At 40.1% G+C, this 20,596-nt stretch overlaps 1 protein-coding gene and 3 non-coding genes across 4 annotated transcripts; all 4 read left to right on the plus strand.

Annotated features, from left to right (window-relative positions):
• The first annotated feature begins 258 nt into the window (after nt 1–258).
• On the plus strand, nt 259–20,468 carry KANSL2 (KAT8 regulatory NSL complex subunit 2). The gene is made up of 10 exons (XM_070410333.1): nt 259–360; nt 958–1,216; nt 2,188–2,366; nt 3,350–3,464; nt 7,699–7,866; nt 8,085–8,247; nt 9,266–9,362; nt 13,168–13,421; nt 18,963–19,082; nt 19,751–20,468. Exons 2-10 carry the CDS (start codon nt 966–968, stop codon nt 19,880–19,882), a joined length of 1,479 nt encoding a protein of 492 aa, XP_070266434.1. The 5' UTR covers nt 259–360; nt 958–965; the 3' UTR covers nt 19,883–20,468.
• LOC139007878 (small nucleolar RNA SNORA2/SNORA34 family) lies at nt 9,453–9,589 on the plus strand. Its single transcript, XR_011471014.1, has one exon. It is a non-coding gene; the product is annotated as a small nucleolar RNA SNORA2/SNORA34 family (small nucleolar RNA).
• On the plus strand, nt 18,310–18,443 carry LOC139007879 (small nucleolar RNA SNORA2/SNORA34 family). The gene has a single exon (XR_011471015.1). It is a non-coding gene; the product is annotated as a small nucleolar RNA SNORA2/SNORA34 family (small nucleolar RNA).
• LOC139007880 (small nucleolar RNA SNORA2/SNORA34 family) lies at nt 19,420–19,556 on the plus strand. Its single transcript, XR_011471016.1, has one exon. It is a non-coding gene; the product is annotated as a small nucleolar RNA SNORA2/SNORA34 family (small nucleolar RNA).
• Nucleotides 20,469–20,596: the final 128 nt, after the last annotated feature.

Consider the following 20,596-nt stretch of genomic DNA (forward strand, 5'->3'; position numbering starts at 1 on the left):
AGTTGTGTAGATGTGCTGAGGGAGCGGCAAGCAAAGACCACAGACAGCGCCCCAAAGCGGCCCGAACAGCCGCCACGCTCTGAGCTGGAAACCCAGCTCGACTTCGCTGCCCGCGCTGGGCCGCCGCACGCCCCCGGGGCGGAGTTGCTGACAAACAGACAGGTCGTCTCTCCTACCTCAGCCGCACATTTTCTTGGGGTCCCGCCCAGAAGCATGATAGGTAGCTGACTTTGGCCAATGGTGGCACACCGCCGTCGGAGCGCTAGCCAATCAGCGGTTGGGATCCCGGAAAGGCGCGGGGCCGAGCTTGGAAGTGGCTGACTGGGGCAGAAGGGCGAGCGGCGCGGCGCGGCGGCAGAGGTAAGATGGCGGCGGTGCTTACTTTAGGTCTTCGCAGTTAGGCTGCTGCCTTGCCCTTTCTGCCCCCTCTGGGCTGCTACTCTGTCTCGATCAGCGTCGGGGTCGCTCTCCTCCTGTAGGCTTCCCGGACCCAGATTCTCCGGTGCTCGGAACCTTAGTCCAAAATGGCGCTCTCATGGGCTGCCGAGGCCGGGCTGGGACGGCGATGAGCTCTGAGGCGGGTCGGGACAAAGGCGGCGTGCGGGGAGGCGGAGGCGGAGGCGGAGGCGGGGCGCGGCTCTGCGGCGTTGCTGCCGCCGCTGAGGGCCGGCGCTGAGGCTTCCCCCTCGTGCTGCGGAGGTGCGAGTCCCTGCCATACTTTCAGCGTGGTGGGGGGTAGGGGGGTGATGGGGAGTTAGGGGGGCTGGGGGACTGAGGGTGGGGGGCTGGGGGCGCAGAGGGAGAAGAGGAGGCGAGGTTGATTCCCTAACGCCCGAGGAGAGGTACGGAGAGGGTCTTGTCTGCCCTTTAGAAACTTACTCGCGGTCCGCCCGGCTCTTGCGGAGGAGGAATTTGGACGAGAGTCGGGGCCTTTTGACCTTTTGTGTGGCCCTGCAGGCTTTGGTATGAACAGGATTCGGATCCACGTCTTGCCGACCAATCGAGGGAGGATCACCCCGGTTCCCAGGCCTCAGGAGCCGCTCTCCTGCTCCTTCACTCACCGCCCATGCTCGCAGCCTCGCCTGGAGGGACAGGAGTTTTGCATTAAGCATATCCTTGAAGACAAGAATGCGCCTTTCAAGCAATGTAGTTACATATCGACGAAGAATGGGAAAAGATGCCCCAGTGCTGCCCCAAAGCCTGAGAAGAAAGATGGGTATATACGTGCAGACATTCTTTAACGCGAGGGTGGAATGGGGTATCCTGCGGGCTCCGACGTAGCTGCTGAGTTTTTAGCCCACGTGCTTCTAACACTGGGATTATGAATAACTTATCCTTGGAAAAGAAAAAAAATTGGTGAACACTGGAAGGATACCATTTTTAATTGGGTCGCTCAGATCTTCTCTTTGGATCGTTTGCCCTTATCTTTAAAGGGATAATCTGGGTCCTTGACTCTTGGCCATTTCTGAACCTTACTAAATAATATGCAAAGTGTGTATTCTGGGAAAGGCTTCATAGCTTCCATTACATACAAAGATATCCACGTGGAGCATAACTTGGGTAGATCATTCTGCATATACCTTTTTAAAATTGTGTGGGACATCTTATTACTATGTATTAATACTGAAGTAAACTGTAGAGTTGTCTTCCAGAACCAATTTTGAAAGATGAAAGTGGATTTCTTTGGTTTGTTGAGATTGTCAGAATGTTTTGTTTGGTGGATAGAGCACTAGATTATGCTACCTGCATTTCCCTTTAGTAAAACCAAATGAGTTGGTCTTGGGCCAGTTAAATTATTCTGTCTCACTTGACTTTTAAATATTTGTAAATGAAGATAATGGTTATTTTATTTTATTTTTTTAAATATATTTTTATTTCAGAGAGGAAGGGAGAGGGAGAGAGAGATTGAAACAAAAATGATGAGAGTGAAAAATTTATTGGCTACCTCCTGCATGCCCTCTATTGGGGATTAAGCCTGCAACCCGGGCATGTGCCCTTGACCGGAATCAAACCCAGGACCCTTCAGTCCACAGGCCGACGCTCTATCCACTAAGCCAAACCCGCTAGGACGAGATAACGGTTATTTTAATTTCCTAAAAATGATCTAAACATCAGTGAGTAATGAAAATTATTGAACTTTCTCAAGAAAGAACCTATCTGAATATAGAATGTTAATTGTCTCCTTAGGGTGTCCTTCTGTGCTGAACATGCCCGTAGGAACGCACTGGCACTTCATGCTCAAATGAAGAAGGCCACTCCAGGGCCTGTGGGTGAAGCACTCTTGTGCCAGCTGAGCTCGTACGCTAAGACAGAGCTGGGGCCTCAGACTCCGGAAAGTAGTCGCAGTGAAGCCAGCCGAATTCTGGGTAAGGATATTCTCTCCTAGAATGAAAAAGGAGGAAGAAAGGTAACAAGAACTTACTGGTTTTAGCACAGTATATGGTCCTTGATAATACAATACTATTAATTCACTAGAGGCCCAATGCACGAAATTTGTGCAAAAGTAGGCCTTCCTTCCCCAGGCTTCCTTCCCCGGACTTCCCTCCGGCCCTCGGCAGGCACCCGGGATTGGGGCTTCCCTCCCAGTGCTGGCTTTGTCCGGAAGGTAGTCCAGTCTAATTAGCATATTATGCTTTTATTATTATAGATTGGCAAATTGTTGAGATTCTAGGATTGCTATGTTATTTACCAATTCTTTTCAGTTTGAAGTAGTGTGTGCTGTGCAGAGCCAGCACAGCCAAGGGTTCGGTGAGCCTGAGGGTTGGGGGGGTGCGAAGGATTAAAGAAAAGACAAAGAGAATAAACTGGGGCTCAGTGGATCTCCTGTGCCTGGCTGAGGCCACAGAGAGAGATCCAGAGGGCAAGCTGATGCTTATTTTATAGCCAGAGGTAAGCAAGGTAGTGGTCACCATAGTTATAATGTTCTTGTGAGTTTCACTTGTTCGGGCAGCACTTCCTGCACCTCCCACAGCCCATTAGCTACCTAGGATGGATCTGGGGAGCTTCATGAGGTCAAGCCTAATTATGCTAAGAGGGCTGTGCCCTCTAAGCTGGGACTTGTTTGTGGCTTTGCCAGCAGGTCAGTCCCTATAGCCGCTCCCTAGAGTGTGCTTAGGTTTCCTTTCCTGAGTTTATGACTGTTTTCTTCATTGCTCTTTTTATACATGCCATCTTTGCTAGGTAAGGTAATTTTAGGGAACAAAAATAATTTTGAGTTGGACCTTGTCTGTTTGAGGGCATGGTTAACTCAGTTTTAAGATTTGGGTCGATGTGTTAAGTAACCTAGTTTTGTGTGGTGGAGTTACAGAGGTGGGAAGTCTTAATGGCTGCTGTCCCTTCCTTGCCTCAGATGAAGACAGCTGGAGTGATGGGGAGCAGGAACCCATTACTGTGGATCAGACATGGAGAGGTGACCCTGACAGTGAAGCTGATAGCATAGACAGTGATCAAGAAGATCCCTTGAAGTAAGTTGTAATTCCACATAGGCTTTTAAATATTTTATGTAGTTAGTACATGGAATGTAGTACTGCATACTTTTAAAAGATGAATAACCTAAAAGGGCTGAAGAAAGCTTAGCTGTTTGTGAGCAGAAACAGATTCTGTAAATTAAAGTGTCATGATTCATCATCATTTCACTTTGAAGCAGGATTTGATTCTTTTTTAGAGGTCTTGTAATTTGGGAAAACTTTTGGACATCTAATTCTACACCTGAGTAAGTATAGGAGAGAAAATAGGAAATTTCTTGGACATAGGAGGGTTGAGAAATGCTTAGATTGGTTAGAGAAGAGGAAATTAATGTGAATTCTTTTTTTAAAATATATTTTTATTGATTTCAGAGAGGAAGGAAGAGGGGGAGAGAGATAGAAACATCCATGATGAGAGAGAATCATGGATCAGCTGCCTCCTGCAAGTCCCCCACTGGGGATCGAGCCCACAACCCACACATGTGCCCTTGACAGGAATCAACCTGGGACCTTTCAGTTCACAAGCCAATGCTCTAGCCACTGAGCCAAAATGGCTAGGGCGTGAATGCATTCTTGGCGTAAACCTCAGGAAAAATAAAGTGATTGTATTTGAAAAACTACATTTGCAAAGTCACATCTTACGGGTTTTTTTTTTTTTTTTGAAGAAAAATAAAAAGATGTTTCAAGAATATCCTTTGGTTTCATGTCTAAGAGAGAGAAACTTATTTAGAAACCAAGATGTGAGTAATCAGTCTAATTATATCTTATTGTGGTTTCTCTCTTCACTGAACCCATATTCATTTTAGGAGTTGTAGAAACATAAAAGCATTCAGCATTGCTACTCCTCTAAGTCTCATATTGCTATGTCTCATGGTTTAGTTTAGTTTGCATTTGTTTTTTTTTTTCTTTTCTGACTTCTGTTTCTTAGCACTTCCCACTGACAATTTAGGTCAGTGGTTCTCAACCTTGGCTGCACATTAGAATCACCTGGGAATCTTTTTAAAATCCTGATTTCTTTTTTTTTTTTAATCCTTTTTTTTAAAAAATACATTTTATTGATTTTTTACAGAGAGGAAGGGAGAGAGACAGAGAGTCAGAAACATCGATGAGAGAGAAACATCGATCAGCCGCCTCCTGCACATCTCCTACTGGGGATGTGCCCGAAACCCAGGTACATGCCCTTGACCGGAATCGAACCCGGGACCCTTCAGTCCGCAGGCCGACGCTCTATCCACTGAGCCAAACCGGTTTCGGCAAAATCCTGATTTCTAATGTGCAGCCAAGGTTGAGAACCACTGATTTAGGTGCAAGGATGTAAATAATGGAAGGAGTAATGAATTTCTAGACTAGACTGTTGAACTTCAATTCTTAGAGTTTTCTTCATTACCTTGGATTCTGAGGTTTATTAGAAGTCATTTAGGGTTATATTTTTCTGAGTAGATTTTAATCTATTTCTCTTGAGTAATTTCAGTATAGTTAGCAATTCTGAAATACTTTTTTGGAAAGTCCATCTAAGTAGTTTGAGAAGGAATGTTTGTTTTCTTTCACGGTAATTTTATATCAAGCATATTTTTTATTTTATTTTTCATTGTGCTTCTACAAATGCCAAACGTGCTGCATTGAAGAGGTGTGTGCTGTCTAGGGTCACAAAGTTTTTTAAAGGTCCAGAAACTTGATTTTATTATTAATAATCTAGAGATCAGTGTCTAGGGGATACAGTCATATGAATATAACTTACAAGAGACTACTTTATCAACCAAAATATCAGTTATGTGAGAAATATAAGTGTTAAAAGGATTAGGTACTCAATGTCAGTTTCTCCTAAAAGGAACATCCAAAGGGAAAAATAAAGCTCCAAATATGTGCAGCAATTAGGCAATGAAATACAAGGCTGTTTTTAAAATACATTTTTATTGATTTCAGAGAGGAAGGGAGAGGGAGAGAGAAACATCAATGATGAAAGAGAATCATTGATCGGCTGCCTCCTACTGGCGATTGAGCCAGCAACCCGGGCAAGTGCCCTTGACTGGAATCGAACCTGGGATCCTTCATCCACAAGCCGGTGCTCTATCACTGAGCCAAACCAGATAGGGCAAGGCTTCTTTTTTTTAAAATATTTTTTTTACAGAGAGGAAGAGAGAGGGATAGAGAGTTAGAAACATCGATGAGAGAGAAACATCGATCAGCTGCCTCCTGCACACCCCCTACTAGGTATGTGCCTGCAACCAAGGTACATGCCCTTGACCGGAATCGAACCTGGGACCCTTGAGTCCGTAGGCCAACGCTGTATCCACTGAGCCAAACCGGTTAGGGCAAGGGCAAGGCTTTTTTTAATCCTACGAAGAATATTATCCAAAATAAATTTAGGCTCTTTAAAATATATGCATTTTTAGGAATGTAAATAGAGTTGGTAAATGTCTGCTAATACTTTATTAATATGGTTACATATTACTATCTTGTTATATATATATTTTAAAATATATTTTTATTGTGAATTTCAGAGAGGAAGGGATAGGGAGGGAGAGGTAGAAACATCAGTGATAAGAGAATCAGTGATTGGCTGCCTCCTGCACACCCCACACTGGGAATTGAGCCCGCATGTGCCCCTACTGGGAATCAAACTGACCTCCTGATTCATAGGTTGACATTCAACCACTGAGCAACGGTGGCTGGGCTATCTTATTATATTTAATACAAGTGTTTATTTAATGAAATTCTTTTAAAATTCATTTTTGGTGTCAGTGTTGGTCATAACTGGGGCCACTTTTTGAATCATTAACAATTTACAGCATATATCTTCACTTGATTGTTTCAGAAAGGCTACTATTTGTATTTTTGATGATGTCATTAGAGATTTATCCTAACTACAATTACTGTTGTCATAGTCATTGTCCCCCCACAACCCTTTGTAGATATATATCTTTGCGATTTGCCTCAAAGTAACCATTTACTTAATTGCTTTGTAAAAAGTAATCTTTAAAAGCTCATTTATAGCAATATCTAGGACTGATGAAGTTTTAGCTTAAGAATAACTAGTAAATTTTTCTTTAACTTTTTATTTTATTTTTTTATTTTTATTCTTTAATCCTCACTTGAGGATATATTTTCACTGATTTGACAGAGAGAGAGAGAGAGACAGACAGACAGACAGACAGACATCAATCAGTTGCCTTCTATATATGCCCCAACCAGGGGTCAAACCCGCAACCTAGGTACTTCCCCTGATCGAAAATCAAACCTGCAACCTTTTGGTGTACAGGACAGCACTCCAACCAACTGAGCCACTCAGCCATAGCAGGAATGTATTTTTTTAAAAAATATTTTTTTATTGATTTCAGAAAGGAAGGGAAAGGGAGAGAGAGATATTAGACGATATTTAATAAGCGGTCAGTGCTGATACAATCACCTTATTAACAGAAATCTTTTTTTTTTTAAATATATTTTATTGATTTTTTACAGAGAGGAAGGGAGAGGGATAGAGAGTTAGAAACATCGATGAGAGAGAAACATCTACCAGCTGCCTCCTGCACACCTCCTACTGGGGATGTGCCGGCAACCAAGGCACATGCCCTTGACCGGAATCGAACCTGGGACCTTTCAGTCCACAGGCCAACGCTCTATCTACTAAGCCAAACCACCTAGGGCAGGAATGTATTTTTAAGTTAGAAGTTATAATTCTTTTGTACTTTAAAATATATTAGCACATTAAGCGCCATGTCAGTCACCAGTGACTGACACTATACTTTCTGTCTGGACCTCGTCAGTCACTGGGGCCGCCAGCTGCCAGCATATCGGTGAAATCGGGTATCTCGGGCTAAACGGAAAGGAAGACAAAATAGGCTTGGCGCTTAACGTGTTAAGATACATGCTACAACAAACAGCACTTTCAGGTTGTCCTTTTAAGTGGTTTTTCTGTATTATTAGGAATAAGAATGTAGGTTAATAAATTTTGAGTATTCTATATCTACTTCTTTTTAAACATAATGCAAATAACTGGGAAAAATAATGAAACATCTTCCCTTCCTCATATGGTGAGATTATACTAGATCATACATTAGTGTCAATTCTTAAAGATTTGTTTCTTTTTTATATATAACAACTTGAATGGTAATAAGGTGATTGTATCAGCACCGACTGCTTATTAAATATCGTCTAATATCTACCTTTTTCTCTTTTTAAGCTTGGGTTTTATTATTGTGTTTTCTTATGCACTGCTGGGAATTTTCTATTCCAGACATGCTGGTGTCTACACAGCTGAAGAAGTGGCCCTGATTATGCGTGAGAAATTAATTCGTTTACAGTCTCTGTACATTGATCAGTTTAAACGACTTCAGCATCTGCTCAAAGAGAAGAAGCGTCGTTACTTACATAATCGGAAAGTGGAACATGAAGCTCTAGGCAAGTTGCAACAACCTATTGTAGGTTCAACATGTGAACCCACATGTTGTTAGTAGTTACATTTATCTCTGTTGGAGTGGAGGAGACAGAGGTTCCTGATTTGCTTTTGAAACTGCCTATCTTATGGCCCAAGATTTTTCAGTTCACTTGTTAATTTGGAGACTAGCCCTTGTTTGGTTGCTTGGCAAATAACATCTTGACTGTTGTTGACTCTCCAGGTAGTAGTCTCCTGACTGGCCCAGAGGGACTATTGGCCAAAGAACGAGATAACTTAAAGCGTCTAAAATGTCTTCGGAGGTATCGTCAGCGCTATGGAGTAGAAGCCTTACTACATAGGCAGCTGAAGGAACGCAGAATGCTGGCCACAGATGGTGCTGCCCAACAGGTAATTTGTGTATATACTTCTAAGGTTTATAAATTTGCTTCTTTATAAAGTAATTGTCCAAGCACTGTGGTACAGTCTTGGCTCTGACATCTGACTTATTGGACGTGGGGTATATTGAAAAGAGCACTTAGCCCTGACCGGTTTGACTCAGTGGACAGAGCGTCGGCCTGCGGACTGAAGGGTCCCAGGTTCAATTCTGGTCAAGGGCATGTACCTTGGTTGTGGGCACATCCCCAGTAGGAGGTGTGCAGGAGGCAGCTGATCGATGTTTCTAACTCTCTATCCCTCTCCCTTCCTCTCTGTAAAAAATCAAAATATATTAAAAGAAAAAGAAAAAAGAAAAGAGCACTTACCTGGAAGTCCGGCGACGTAGGTTCTAGTCTCAGTTTTCTTCTGACCAGTACTGTGCCTGCACTGATGATAACTTCTCTGGGCCTCTATTCCCATCTGCAAATTGAGGAGTTGCCACAGATTTCTCAGTTCTTTGGTTCAGAAATAGGCACAGGTTAAGCCCACTGTCCTTGGGAATCGTGTTTTAGAAGGCAGGAAAATAGGTAGAATAATAGGAGCAATGAATGTTGGGAAGTAAGGTTGATAGGAGCAGAATTAAGTGATCACTTAAATTTTTTTCTCAGGCCCTTGGTCTCTGCTTCAGTAAGAGTAATTTCATTTCTGTGTTTTATTTGTTGAAGTTTCACATACGATTACAATTTCGAGAAGGGTTCTGCTAAAAGTTAAAATAGTTTGAAAATCATTAGTCTATATCGCACTTTCAGAATATGGAGGGGTAAGATTCAAATTAGGGTTGATTCATTTGTACATGAGATTTCAAAAATTATTTTTTTACATCGTATTGGTGAATACATTTAAATGTTGAATTTTTTAGCTTTAAAAGATGTACCTTTCTTATATTTTATAACTAAGTATTCTCGTACATAATTGGTTGTATGTTCTTTTGTGGGCGTATTGGTTGTGTTTTTTTATTTGTTTTTTTACTTACCTGTTTTTTCCATTTTAGGCCCATACCACTCGTTCCAGTCAGAGGTGCTTGGCCTTTGTGGATGATGTTCGTTGTTCTAATCAGTCTCTTCCAATGACCAGACACTGCATTACTCGTATCTTTTTACTTTGTTCAGTTTGCTAGCTAGACCGAAAGGCTAGTGGGAGACACTGATAGTTGCTCAGTTGAAGGTCTTTGTTATCCTTTGGCCCTGAATCAAGGCCAGCAGTTTGCTGAAGCTGCTGGTTTCAAGCAGGAGCCTAAAGAAATGTCTTTCTATGGTCTGTTGGCCATTTCAGAACTTAGGAAATGTAATGGTCAATTCATTAGAAAGAAACATCTGAGTCATTGGTGATAGATAATGGGCTAATATTTATTTGTAGTCAGTTAATACTGGGATTCCAGATACAGAGGTTCCTGCTTTAACTTGTTTATTAGAATTATAATACTGATAAATCCAGTTATAATAAAAAAAAATTGTGGGTTTTCTACCAATAACAAAGGACAATTCTGAACTGTGAGCTTCCTTTGAGTATTATCCTTTTGTATGGTTAGTGCTCTTAACTTGTATTTTTAGATTTCATTCAAATTGGAAACTTGCTTTTTCCAAAAATTGGATAATTACTCCCCAATTAATTTGCTTTTGAACCATCAGAGCATCATTTGATTCTGCTGTGGGACTACATTTACTATCAGGCTACCAAACTGTACTATTTATTGTGAAAGTACATTTTATATGGACACTGATTGAGAAAGTGACTTTCACTGTAAAAGCTTTTGTTAAGTCTGATTTTTAGTATATGAAAGGCATAAATCTTGCTGGATTTCAGTTGTCTGGCAAGAGATAAAACACTGAAAAGTAAAATATTTTTTCAATAGGAAGAGGAGAACCTTCCCTGGTCTTTTGAAAGGAAAACTGACTGACTTTTCTGCTCTTTTTGAAAAATCTTTTACCAATTTATTAATTATTGCAACAACAAATGTCTGCTAAAGGATTGTTGTCCTTAATATATAAAATCTTGTGCAAAGTAATAACTGAAATTAAATTCTCAAAACTTAATTGGTTAAAGGCAAACTTTGGACAGATTTAAAAAGAAGTAGTTGATAGTTTAATAGTGCTTATTACTCTAAATAAATAGGAAATAAAACAAATGTTTTAATCCATAAGTTTGATGCTTATATATATGATTTTTAATGAGTGAATTTTAAAAGTTGGTGACAGTGTGGTAAAATGGACCCTCTAAGGGCTGCCAGTGGGAATATACAGTGTTACAGGCTTTTTATAAAGCAGTTTGACTATCCATATTCTTTAATATGTTACTATCACCTCTGTGAATTTATTTAAGGAGATAATTAAATATAGGACCAGTATTACATAAAATTTCTCTAATTTGAGACTTAAAATTTTCAGAGATGAGGAGGAAAAAATTATGATACAAAATAATAGTAATGTTATCATTAAACATTTAATAAACTTTATGAATGATATGGGAAAACATTTGATAATAACAAAAATAGGATATGGGATTCTGTAGAGTATGTTTTAACTACATGGAACTAAATACTAGGAGGAAATTTAATAGATATGTGACTATTTTTGGATGGTGGGGTTATGAATGCCCTTTTTCCTCTGCTTTGTACTTCTCAGGTTTTCTTCAGTGAGTTTGAATTACTTTATAAGGCAAAAAACTAATTTACAGGTATCAAAGTAGTTTAGACTTTACTTGTAGTATAGGCATGGGGAACCTTTTCTGCTAAGGGTCATTTGGATATTTATAACATCATTCGTGGGCCATACAAAATTATCAACTTAAAAATTTGCCTGCTTTTGGTTAAATATATAATTAACTCACTCCTAATGCCTTGGCAGGGCCAGACCAAATGATTTCGTGGGCCTTTTATGGCCTGCGGATTGGATGTTCCCCACCCATTATAGTACTATACTCAGTTTATTAGAATATTAATATTTTAAAAAGCAAAGTTGAAAATGAATTGTATTTGAAAAGAGAAGTATTTTTTCTTTTGTGTTCTTTTCTTTTTCATTCCATAGTTGCCTAAGTCACTTACCCTTCCTTAAGTCCTTATCCCAGAGAAAGATGCGACTGCCATTGGTGACCTGTTAACTCTTTACTCTGGTCTAATGGAGACAGCCCTGGACTGAAAGTAAAGGATGCAGACTCTAGTTGTAGGTCAACCATTCCCTTCTCTTTGTCTTTGTCGTCCCCAGCTGAAAGAAAGGGGTGGATGAGGATGGGTGGAGGATTTTTCCAGGATATGTGGTATTAAATAAGAGACTTATGAAAGTCATTTAAATTCCAAGAAAAATACTGTGATTAAAGCATTTAATGGATTAACATTTTAAATATTAAAAATTTAAATTAGATTGGGGTTTTCTTAAGCACATAGAGACTGCAAATCTGTTCCCATCAGATTCATATGTTTGTTATTTGATCATTCATTTTCATTTAATATTTATTTATTTTGTACCATTATTCCTTTAAAGATTCTCATCTGGGGGTCATTTTGACCCATTTGGCAATGTGTGAAGGCATTTTGCTTGTCATAACTCAGATGGAGGTGCTACTGACATCTAGTGGGTAGAGGCTAAGAATGCTGCTGAACACTCTACAATGCTCAGGACGGCCAGTAATGTCATCAGTGCCAAGGTTGTGAAACCCTGTCTTAGCATCATGAAAGAAATGGCTTTATTAAAGAATTTTTATTTGGTTTAAAAATTACAATGTGCATTAGATTTTTTAGTTTTTAAAAATTACCTTAACATTCCCCCCCCCCCCCCCCCCCCCAATTTATTTATTAACTAGAGGCCTGATGCACAAAATTGGTGCAAGGGGCTTGGCCTTCACAGCCCTGGCTGCCTCCATCCTTGCAGCCCTGGCTTTGTCCGGAAGGTTGTCCAGAGGGTCGTACTGCTATTTGGTCTAATTAGCATATTAGCTCTTTATTGTATAGGATTACACTTGACATTCAATAATCCTGGAAACAATCAGCTTATAGAAAATTGTGCTTTCGTACTTAAAAATAAGCCTAAATTTAAAATAGGAAAATAACCATACAGTTAGGATTTTCAGAAATGATAACAGTTGTGTAAAATGTGCTTTGTACAGTAACTTGAACTGGAATTTTATTTGATCTGATTATGATTTCAATTTTGATTCATCCTACAGAGCTTCTTTGTCAACTTGGAAATAATCCTTTTCTGCTTCTAGCCTTAACATTGGCTGTCCTGTTAGAGCACCTAAGAGCATTCCTGGATTACTTTCTTTCCATGGGCTTTCATAAAATTATCATCTCTTTTCTCTTTGGGATAATAAAAGGATTCCCCAACACTATCCCCCCCCTCCCCAAAAAAAGGGTATGAAAATATATTTTTACTTTCTTTCAGGATATGATAGCTAGTCACTATTATTAGAGCTTCCATTTTCTCCAGTTCCAGTTCTCTGCTGCTTTAAACAATTTTATCATGTAAGCATTTGAAAACAAGGTTTAAAAACTTTGTCAGTCTTCTTAACGGAGCAGAAACAACTTTGTCTCTCTTGAGTCTTGGAAGGGGTTGGTAGAGGCCTCTGCAGACTGTTTACATTTGTCATGATGTCTCTTCTGTGTAAGTGTAGATTCCTAGGATTGTTATTGCTGTTTGCTCAGCACTGTGTTTTCAAATGTTTTATAAGGGAGAACAAGATTAGTGTCTAGTTTACATGGCTAGGATCTTGAAATGGAGGTTGCGGACTAGTTTTAAATTACTGATTGAGATAGAATTAGAAAAATTGCTAACTGCATTTTGTTCTGTGTCAAATGCAACCAGTTGTCTTGTAGTGCAGACCTTGAGTTTTACATGGCAGACACTTGTATTTTGTACCTCCCATAGGTCCATTTTATTTCCCTTGACCGTTTTTCTGCAGATATTTGTCAGGACACGAATCAGGTTCTCTTCAAATGCTGCCAGGGGTCTGAAGAGGTACCCTGCAACAAACCAGTTCCTGTAAGCCTCTCTGAAGATCCCTGCTGCCCACTGCATTTCCAGTTGCCTCCTCAGATGTATAAGCCCGAGCAGGTACTGTCTGTGCCAGACGATCTGGAAGCCGGCCCCATGGATCTGTACTTGAGTGCTGCTGAGCTTCAGCCCACTGAGAGTTTACCTCTGGAGTTCAGTGATGTAAGTTAGAGAAGTCTGCTCTGGTTGGCCCTTGAGGCAAAGTCTTATTTATTAACTAGAGGCCCGGTGCACGAAAATTCGTGCACTCAGGTGGGGGGTCCCTCAGCCTGGCCTGCGACCTTTTGCAGACCAGGAGCCCTCGGGGGATGTCAGGCTGATGGCTTAGGCCCGCTCCCCTCATGGGGAGCGGGCCTAAGCAGCAGTCTGGCCTCCCTCTGTGGGAGGTGATCAGTGGAGTGATCAGGGGATGGCACCAGCTGGCAAGTGGCCGGTCCCGCCCCCCCAGTCACCCCTCCAACTCCACTGGTCACCGTCACCTGCCGGTCGCCATCTCCTCCCTCTGCCAACTGGTCGTTCTGCAGTTTGGTCGATTTGCATATTAGGCTTTTATTTTTATAGGATGGTGAGAATAGATTAGTCTTTTGTGCTCAGGAGAATTGATAAAGTTTTTGAAATGATATATGCATGGTTGTATGTATATGTTAGCATGTTCATTTAGAGACCGTTTAGATAGGCAGAAATTTTTCTGAGGGAATGGTAAGGGAAATTGTAAACTAAGGGAAGTTAGAAAGTCAGGATTATGGTTGGATTTGGTGTAACAGGAAATATGCTACCCATCTACAAGGTGAGTGAGTCACCAGCATCTTAATACTGAGTTCTGATAGCTACTTCTGACACTGTAAACTTGTGTTTTGGCTCCATAGTAAGGGGTTTCATTTTCAGATTAATGTGTATCACAAGAAATTACTGTAAACTTAACTTGGTTACTATTTTTCAATTTTGATGTTATTACATAATCCTGTTGTGAATGGACTAGAACAGTGATCTCACTGAGTATTTACTTTGAAATATGTACACTTCTGTCTTTTTTAGCTTGTTTGATTGGCCATAGCACATAAATCCAGCTCAGATTTTGTTTCCCTACTTAGCACTATCCTACTATTTGACTTTAGGGATCAGTTAACATCCCACCTCTGTCTTGGCACTTTGCTTATTAATCTCTAGCCTTCTGGATAAAGGTCCTTATTATTAAGATAAGTCTTTTGAATTTCATAATAGAGGTATCTTGTGTCAAACCATGACATTTAAGGGGACAAAAAGATTTGTTTAAGGGGACAAATCTAAATGGGAAATTAGGTGGAAGTAAGGTTTGGGTAGCCTCAAGATTTACTAAAAAAGATAACACTAGGTCAGGGTAATGTGGGGCGGGGGAGAGGGATGGCATTAATTTTTCCCTCCATAATTTCTCTTCCTTTTTAGGATTATATACTGTCAATAGGTGTAAAAAGCATGGTTTTTATTACTTCATTTATAATACAATTTTTGTTATAATCCTGATTATAATTGCTCTTTAAAAAGTTTCTTTAAAAAGAAAAAATTTCTTTCACACAGATTCATGGCATATGAGAACTCGAAAGGGACCTTAGAGATTATGCATTCTGGTGTTTCCCAAACTTTTCTACTGAGATTATGTTAAAGAGAGTAAATAAGTAACTCTAAATTGAGGGGGACAGATTTTTTTTTTTATTGCTTAAAGTATTACAAAGAGTATTACATATGTCTCCTTTTTTTCCCCCCCTTGACAATTCTCCAGCCTCCCCTACCCCCCAGTGTCTTATGTCCATTGGTTATGCTTATATGCATGCATACAAGTTCTTCGGTTGATCTCTTACCCCTCCCCCCTCCTGCCCCCCAACCCCCATCCAGCCTTCCGGCTGTAGTTTGACAGTCTGTTCGAGGCTGCTCTGCCTCTGTATCTATTTTTGTTCATCAGTTTATAATGGTCCTTATTATCCATAAATGAGTGAGATCATGTATTTTTCTTTCATTGACTGGCTTATTTCACTTAGCATAATGCTCTCCAATTCCATCCATGCGGTTGCAAATGGTAAGAATTCCTTCCTTTTTACAGCAGCATAGTATTCCATCGTGTAGATGTACCACAGTTTTCTAATCCATTCATCTGCTGATGGGCACTTAGGCTGTTTCCAGATCTTCGCTATGGTAAATTGTGCTGCTATGAACATAGGGATGCATATATCCTTTCTGATTGGTGTTTCTGGTTTCTTGGGATATATTCCTAGAAGTGGGATCACAGGGTCAAATGGGAGTTCCATTTTTAACTTTTTGAGGAAACTCCGTACTGTTCTCCATAGTGGCTGCACCAGTTTGCATTCCCACCAGCAGTGCATGAGTGTTCCCTTTTCTCCGCATCCTCGCCAGCACTTGTCGTTTGTTGATTTGTTGATGAAAGCCATTCTGACAGGTGTGAGATGATACCTCATTGTTGTTTTGATTTGCATCTCTTGGATGATTAGTGACTTTGAGCATGTTTTCATATGTCTCTTGGCTTTCTGTATACCCTCTTTTGAAAAGTGTCTATTTAGGTCCTTTGCCCATTTTTTGATTGGGTTGTTTATCTTCCTTTTGTTAAGTTGTATGAGATCCCTATAAATGTTGGAGATTAAATCCTTATCGGTGATATCATTGGCGAATATGTTCTCCCATGCAGTGGGCTTTGAGGGGGACAGATTTTTATCTACTCCTTTATTTTACATGTGAGGAAAACCCGAGGGGTGCTTTTATTTTTAAAACTCAGTAGTATGAGGAGCTTTATAGGGTCTAAACTATAACCTAATAACCACTACATCATCAAATTCTCTTCAAATGTTAATGTAAAAACTAGTATGTGTTTTATATAGATGTACTAGATTATTAATGTTTGTTATCTGATAATTTCGAGAGCCATTTCTATTTTGATTATTTTGGTTTTCCCCTTTCACCTGTTTTGCCATGTTAGTTTTAAGTGATCTTTTCTTTCTTAAACCTTTGATAACTGGAGTTAAGAAAATATGACTGTCCCAATATCTTTGGAGATTATAGTCTTGTTTGTTCTTTGGAGAATAGTTACACAAAATATTAAAGACTGTAAGATGTGATGGTAGGCAAAACCTAACATTTAAGAAATCTTAATTTTAAAATATTCTAAAAAATATATGCTATCAGATCTGTTCATCTTTATATTTGGCACGGATTTCTTAAAGAATATAAGAGAAAAAAGCTTTACTTTTGAGAATCCAGTGGGTTTTTAAGATGGACCTTTGTAAAACAGTTAGCTATTTGTAATTGATGATCTATTGTGTTTATAATAATGTTCTTTTGATGAACCACATTGGTCATTAAAAAATAGTTTTATTCTTAATCTTTGGAGGTAAATTCTCCAGAAAATTTGAAATAAAATGCAGTTTTAGAAAATAATCTTTGTCCTCCCACAAATTCTGGATATATTAGTATAAAATTTTGCTGGGAAAAAAAATGATTTCTTCTTTTTTTTAAATCCTCATCGGAGGATATTTTTCCATTGATTTTTAGAGAGAGGGAAAGACAAAGCAATATCTATGTGAGAGAAACACATCAATTGGTTGCCTCCTGCATGCACCCCAACCAGGGCCGGGCCAAGGAGGATCCTACAACCCAAGGTATGTGCCCTTGACCGGAATTGAACCCAGGACCCTTTGGTCCACAGGCCAGTGCTCTGTCCACTGAGCCAAACTGGCTAGGGCAAAAACGATTTCTTAATTATGAGTTTCACTAAGCAATTTTGTTACCTGTATTGTTTTAGATATAATTTCTATAACATGTTAATAACTTCTGATAACTTCACTCAGGGGAGGGCCTGTTATGAGCTATTACTATGGGTAAAAATTCTGCACTTGATCTTAGCCAAAAGGCTGAGACACGAAAAGCATGTCATTCTGGATATTACACTTGTCTGTTTTCTGTGTTTTGATCCAAAGATGTTTGGCAAATAACCTCATAATTTATTCCTATTAACTTTGAGCTTGCTCTGTGTGTGTTTATGGTTTTTGAGATCAGAACAAAAATGGATTCTCAGAATGTTTTGATACTTGCAATTAAACATTCCTGTTATAGTAGGCTTTTCTGCTGATTATTTTTTCCTTTCTTGGTTCCTTTCTCCAAATTTAGTTCTCATTACAGACAACACTAACTATGTGAGAAAAGCCTTTTCAGTATCTATTTTCTTTTGAAAACATTTCTTGACTGTTGTCATCTTGAGACTTGGAAATCTTTTGCCTCACCACTTAAATGGGTTCTTTTAAATTCCAAGTTAATTATCTCTATATAAAAGCCCAAGTGACCGAATGACCATTGGACTAGTTGCTATGACATGCACTGACCATCAGGGGGCAGACACTCAACACAGGAGTTTCCCACAGTGGGGCGCCAGATGCCAGCCTCATGGCTGGTGATTGCAGCTGCGGTGGCAGCACGCTGCTGAGCAACAGCGGTGGCAGGTGCAGCAGGGCTGGGATGAGTGGGAGCTGAGCAGGGGCCCAGCCCGGGCTTGGGCTCTTCCCTGGCTACCTGCTGCTTCGGGGCGGAGCCGGCCAGGCCGAGGGACTCTAGTTTGTATAATAATTGTGCATAGTAAAAGAATTAAAGAAAATAGTTTATTGTCTTAACCATATGAGAACACTGGTTTCTGTGGATATTTCACATCTGCAGTGAATGTATCCTTTTAGGTAGCTGATATCCTTTTCTTTGTGTTTCTGCTTAAATTAACCAGCTTTAAGTCCAGTGTTCTTTATTTACTTTTTTCAACTTTAATTGTTTTGAAGATGTGATTCAAGAAAGGGAAAGGATTTTGGACTCTAAGATGTAACCTATTTAAAAGCATAGAAATAAGTGAGCTTCTTGTGAAATTAGATTAGTGGAAACATAGACTCTCTAGAAAGTGGATTGGACGTAAGGGAGTACAAACCCTTGGGTAATTTTCACTCCTAAACAGGAGAGTTTAGGGATAGCCTCTTAGAAAGTGGTGACATGCAAGTCTGTTTGACACATTGTCTGAGCCTTTGCAATGCTTTAGGCCCTGAATCAAGACCAGTGGTTTTTTAGTAGCTGTTGGTTTCAAACAGGAGCCAAGAGCAATGTCTTCCTGTGGTTTGTTGGCCATTCAGGACCCAGTGGGAATGGCCAATTCAATTGGAAGAAACATAGTCTGTAAATATAATATTTTTTGTTTGTTTACATTTGGATTGTTAGGTTTAAGAATCAGGAACTCATAATTCTGTGGGGATAAGGACTTAACCAAAATAGTATTTTGTAGCTGTTAAGAGGGACTTTGAGTTTTTTTTACGTATTTATTTCTCTTCTCTCCCTTTCCCTCTTGCTCACTGGCTTGCTTTGTGGCTGTTAGGACATTAATCAAACAATCTCATATTACCCATTTTTTAAGGCAATATTTCAGTTTAATTTGTAATTATGCTGATTGGAAAATATGCTTTTTTAAGCAACTGGTGGTCCCTGCTTTATACTTGGCAGCAAGGCAAAATGCTTAGTGCTTTTGGATCTTACCCCATTTGTTGGACATTATGGGAAAGTCTTTTTTTGATTCAAGGTAGGTAAGGGGTAAGGGAAGTATGGGAAAATTGCTTTATGGTTTGCTGAAAAATATGCCAACTTTAGCTAATTGGTTCATTTGGTATTGCTGATATGCATTTCTCTGTCTTTTCCTAGGACTTGGATGTTGTGGGTGATGGTATGCAGTGTCCTCCTTCACCCTTGCTTTTTGACCCTTCACTAACCCTTGAAGATCATTCAGTCAAAGACACTGCTGAAGGCCCAGTGGATACTTTGGCAAGTCAAGAACAACCCGGCCAGGCTTCCCTCATGTAGCCATGCAGCCAGGCAGAGGGTTCCCTGCTGGCTGTGCTAGCATGTACTCCCAGAGAGTGAGTGGGGATGTCATCACCCGGAGACTGTAAAGGTGTCCCAGATGGTAGTTCTCCAGATAGGCTCTTAGAAATCCCGGTTTTCATATCTCAGCAGGACACATTTATTTAGTTAGCTAGACAAGGAATCTAGGTACGTTGTTCCTTTTAAGGCAGAGTTCAGCACTGGAATTGTTTTCATCATAGGGTAAGGATAAGTAATGTGATTTGGTTTCTTTCTCTGAGCCTTGGGTGGGATACAAATGGCCCTGACTGAAGACCAGCACTTATACTATAGCTGTTGGTTTCAAGCAGAGGCCCAAAGGACCATCTTCCTGTGATCTGTTGGTTGTTCTGGAAATTCAGCACAGAATGGCTGTTTCATTTGGAAGAAACAACCCACAGCTCTCCCTGCCATTGGGAGTCTTAGGAATACTTCAAGAAATGACAAGTATGGGGAAGAGCAACTGTCCAGTATTATTTTATTTCTGCTGTCTTGTTCTTGTTGCTATGATACATGGGCATTGATAAGTTAGATTCACGCTTCAGACCACAACAAATGAATTTGTAACCAAGGTAACTTTCTTTTAACAGGGCCAGATGCAGATGGCCGGAGATGGGTGCAGATCGCAGGGATCTCGAAATTCTGAGAAAGCCTCTGCACCATTGCCTCAAAGTGGAGTGGCGACTGCAAATGGGAAGCCAGAACACAGTTCTATCAGTTGATTGTTTGGGGAACCGTTTGACTTTGGAGGATTTGAATTTCCCATTCTTTAAACAAGTATTTCTGACCTCTCTAAAGGACAACCCTGACTGCTTTGTTTTCCTTCTGGGTTATTGAGTGCTATAGTCAAACATACACCAAATTTGGGGGGCAGGGACCAGTAGTAGTGTTTAAAAGTTGTGTCTTCCCACTCTGGGCGAGGAAGAAAGATAGGTGAATCTTGTCAGAGCTGCTAGGATCGAGCAAGTATTTGGGACTCTGTGCCATGAGAAGAGACATCTTGGTAAGGGGATTTCCAAAGTCTAAGTGGGAGTTGTGCACCCCTGGGATATTGATGGACCCAGTGTCTGGCCATTGCTATCTAGCAGCTTGTGTTTTAGCCTTTTCTCACCTCTCACCTAGTTGGGGATTCTGAACTCCCTTCCTCCCCAATAAACTCTGACCTATAACTTCAGAAAATAGCCCACAGGACTGGGTCCTCCTTAACCATCCATCTTCAACCTATGTAAATTTCTGTAGTGACTATCCTAATGTAAGATGCCATAAAAAGTTATTGTATATAGTTTCTATTAAATATTAAAATGTTATGAAAATATAAATCACTTGAATGCATGTTTTATTTGTACTTGAGAGAAAATATATAACATATATATATATAATTTGGGTGGTGGTCCTTAGGGAGCTGTTTCTGATGGGAAAGGGAAAATAGGACAAAT

This window comes from Myotis yumanensis, unplaced genomic scaffold (genome assembly GCF_028538775.1).
Source record: "Myotis yumanensis isolate MYYU_CA2020_CCGP unplaced genomic scaffold, mMyoYum1.0.hap1 SCAF_3, whole genome shotgun sequence".
Lineage (NCBI taxonomy): Eukaryota > Metazoa > Chordata > Mammalia > Chiroptera > Vespertilionidae > Myotis > Myotis yumanensis.

What these genes read in the sequence shown, in the direction of transcription:
- KANSL2 (XM_070410333.1), top strand. Translation starts at nt 966, where the DNA reads ATGAACAGGATTCGGATCCACGTCTTGCCGACCAATCGAGGGAGGATC. An exon ending in TGAAGCCAGCCGAATTCTGG is followed by an intron (nt 2,367 to 3,349) that starts GTAAGGATATTC and finishes TCCTTGCCTCAG; the next exon opens with ATGAAGACAGCTGGAGTGAT. An exon ending in CAGATGGTGCTGCCCAACAG is followed by an intron (nt 8,248 to 9,265) that starts GTAATTTGTGTA and finishes TTTCCATTTTAG; the next exon opens with GCCCATACCACTCGTTCCAG.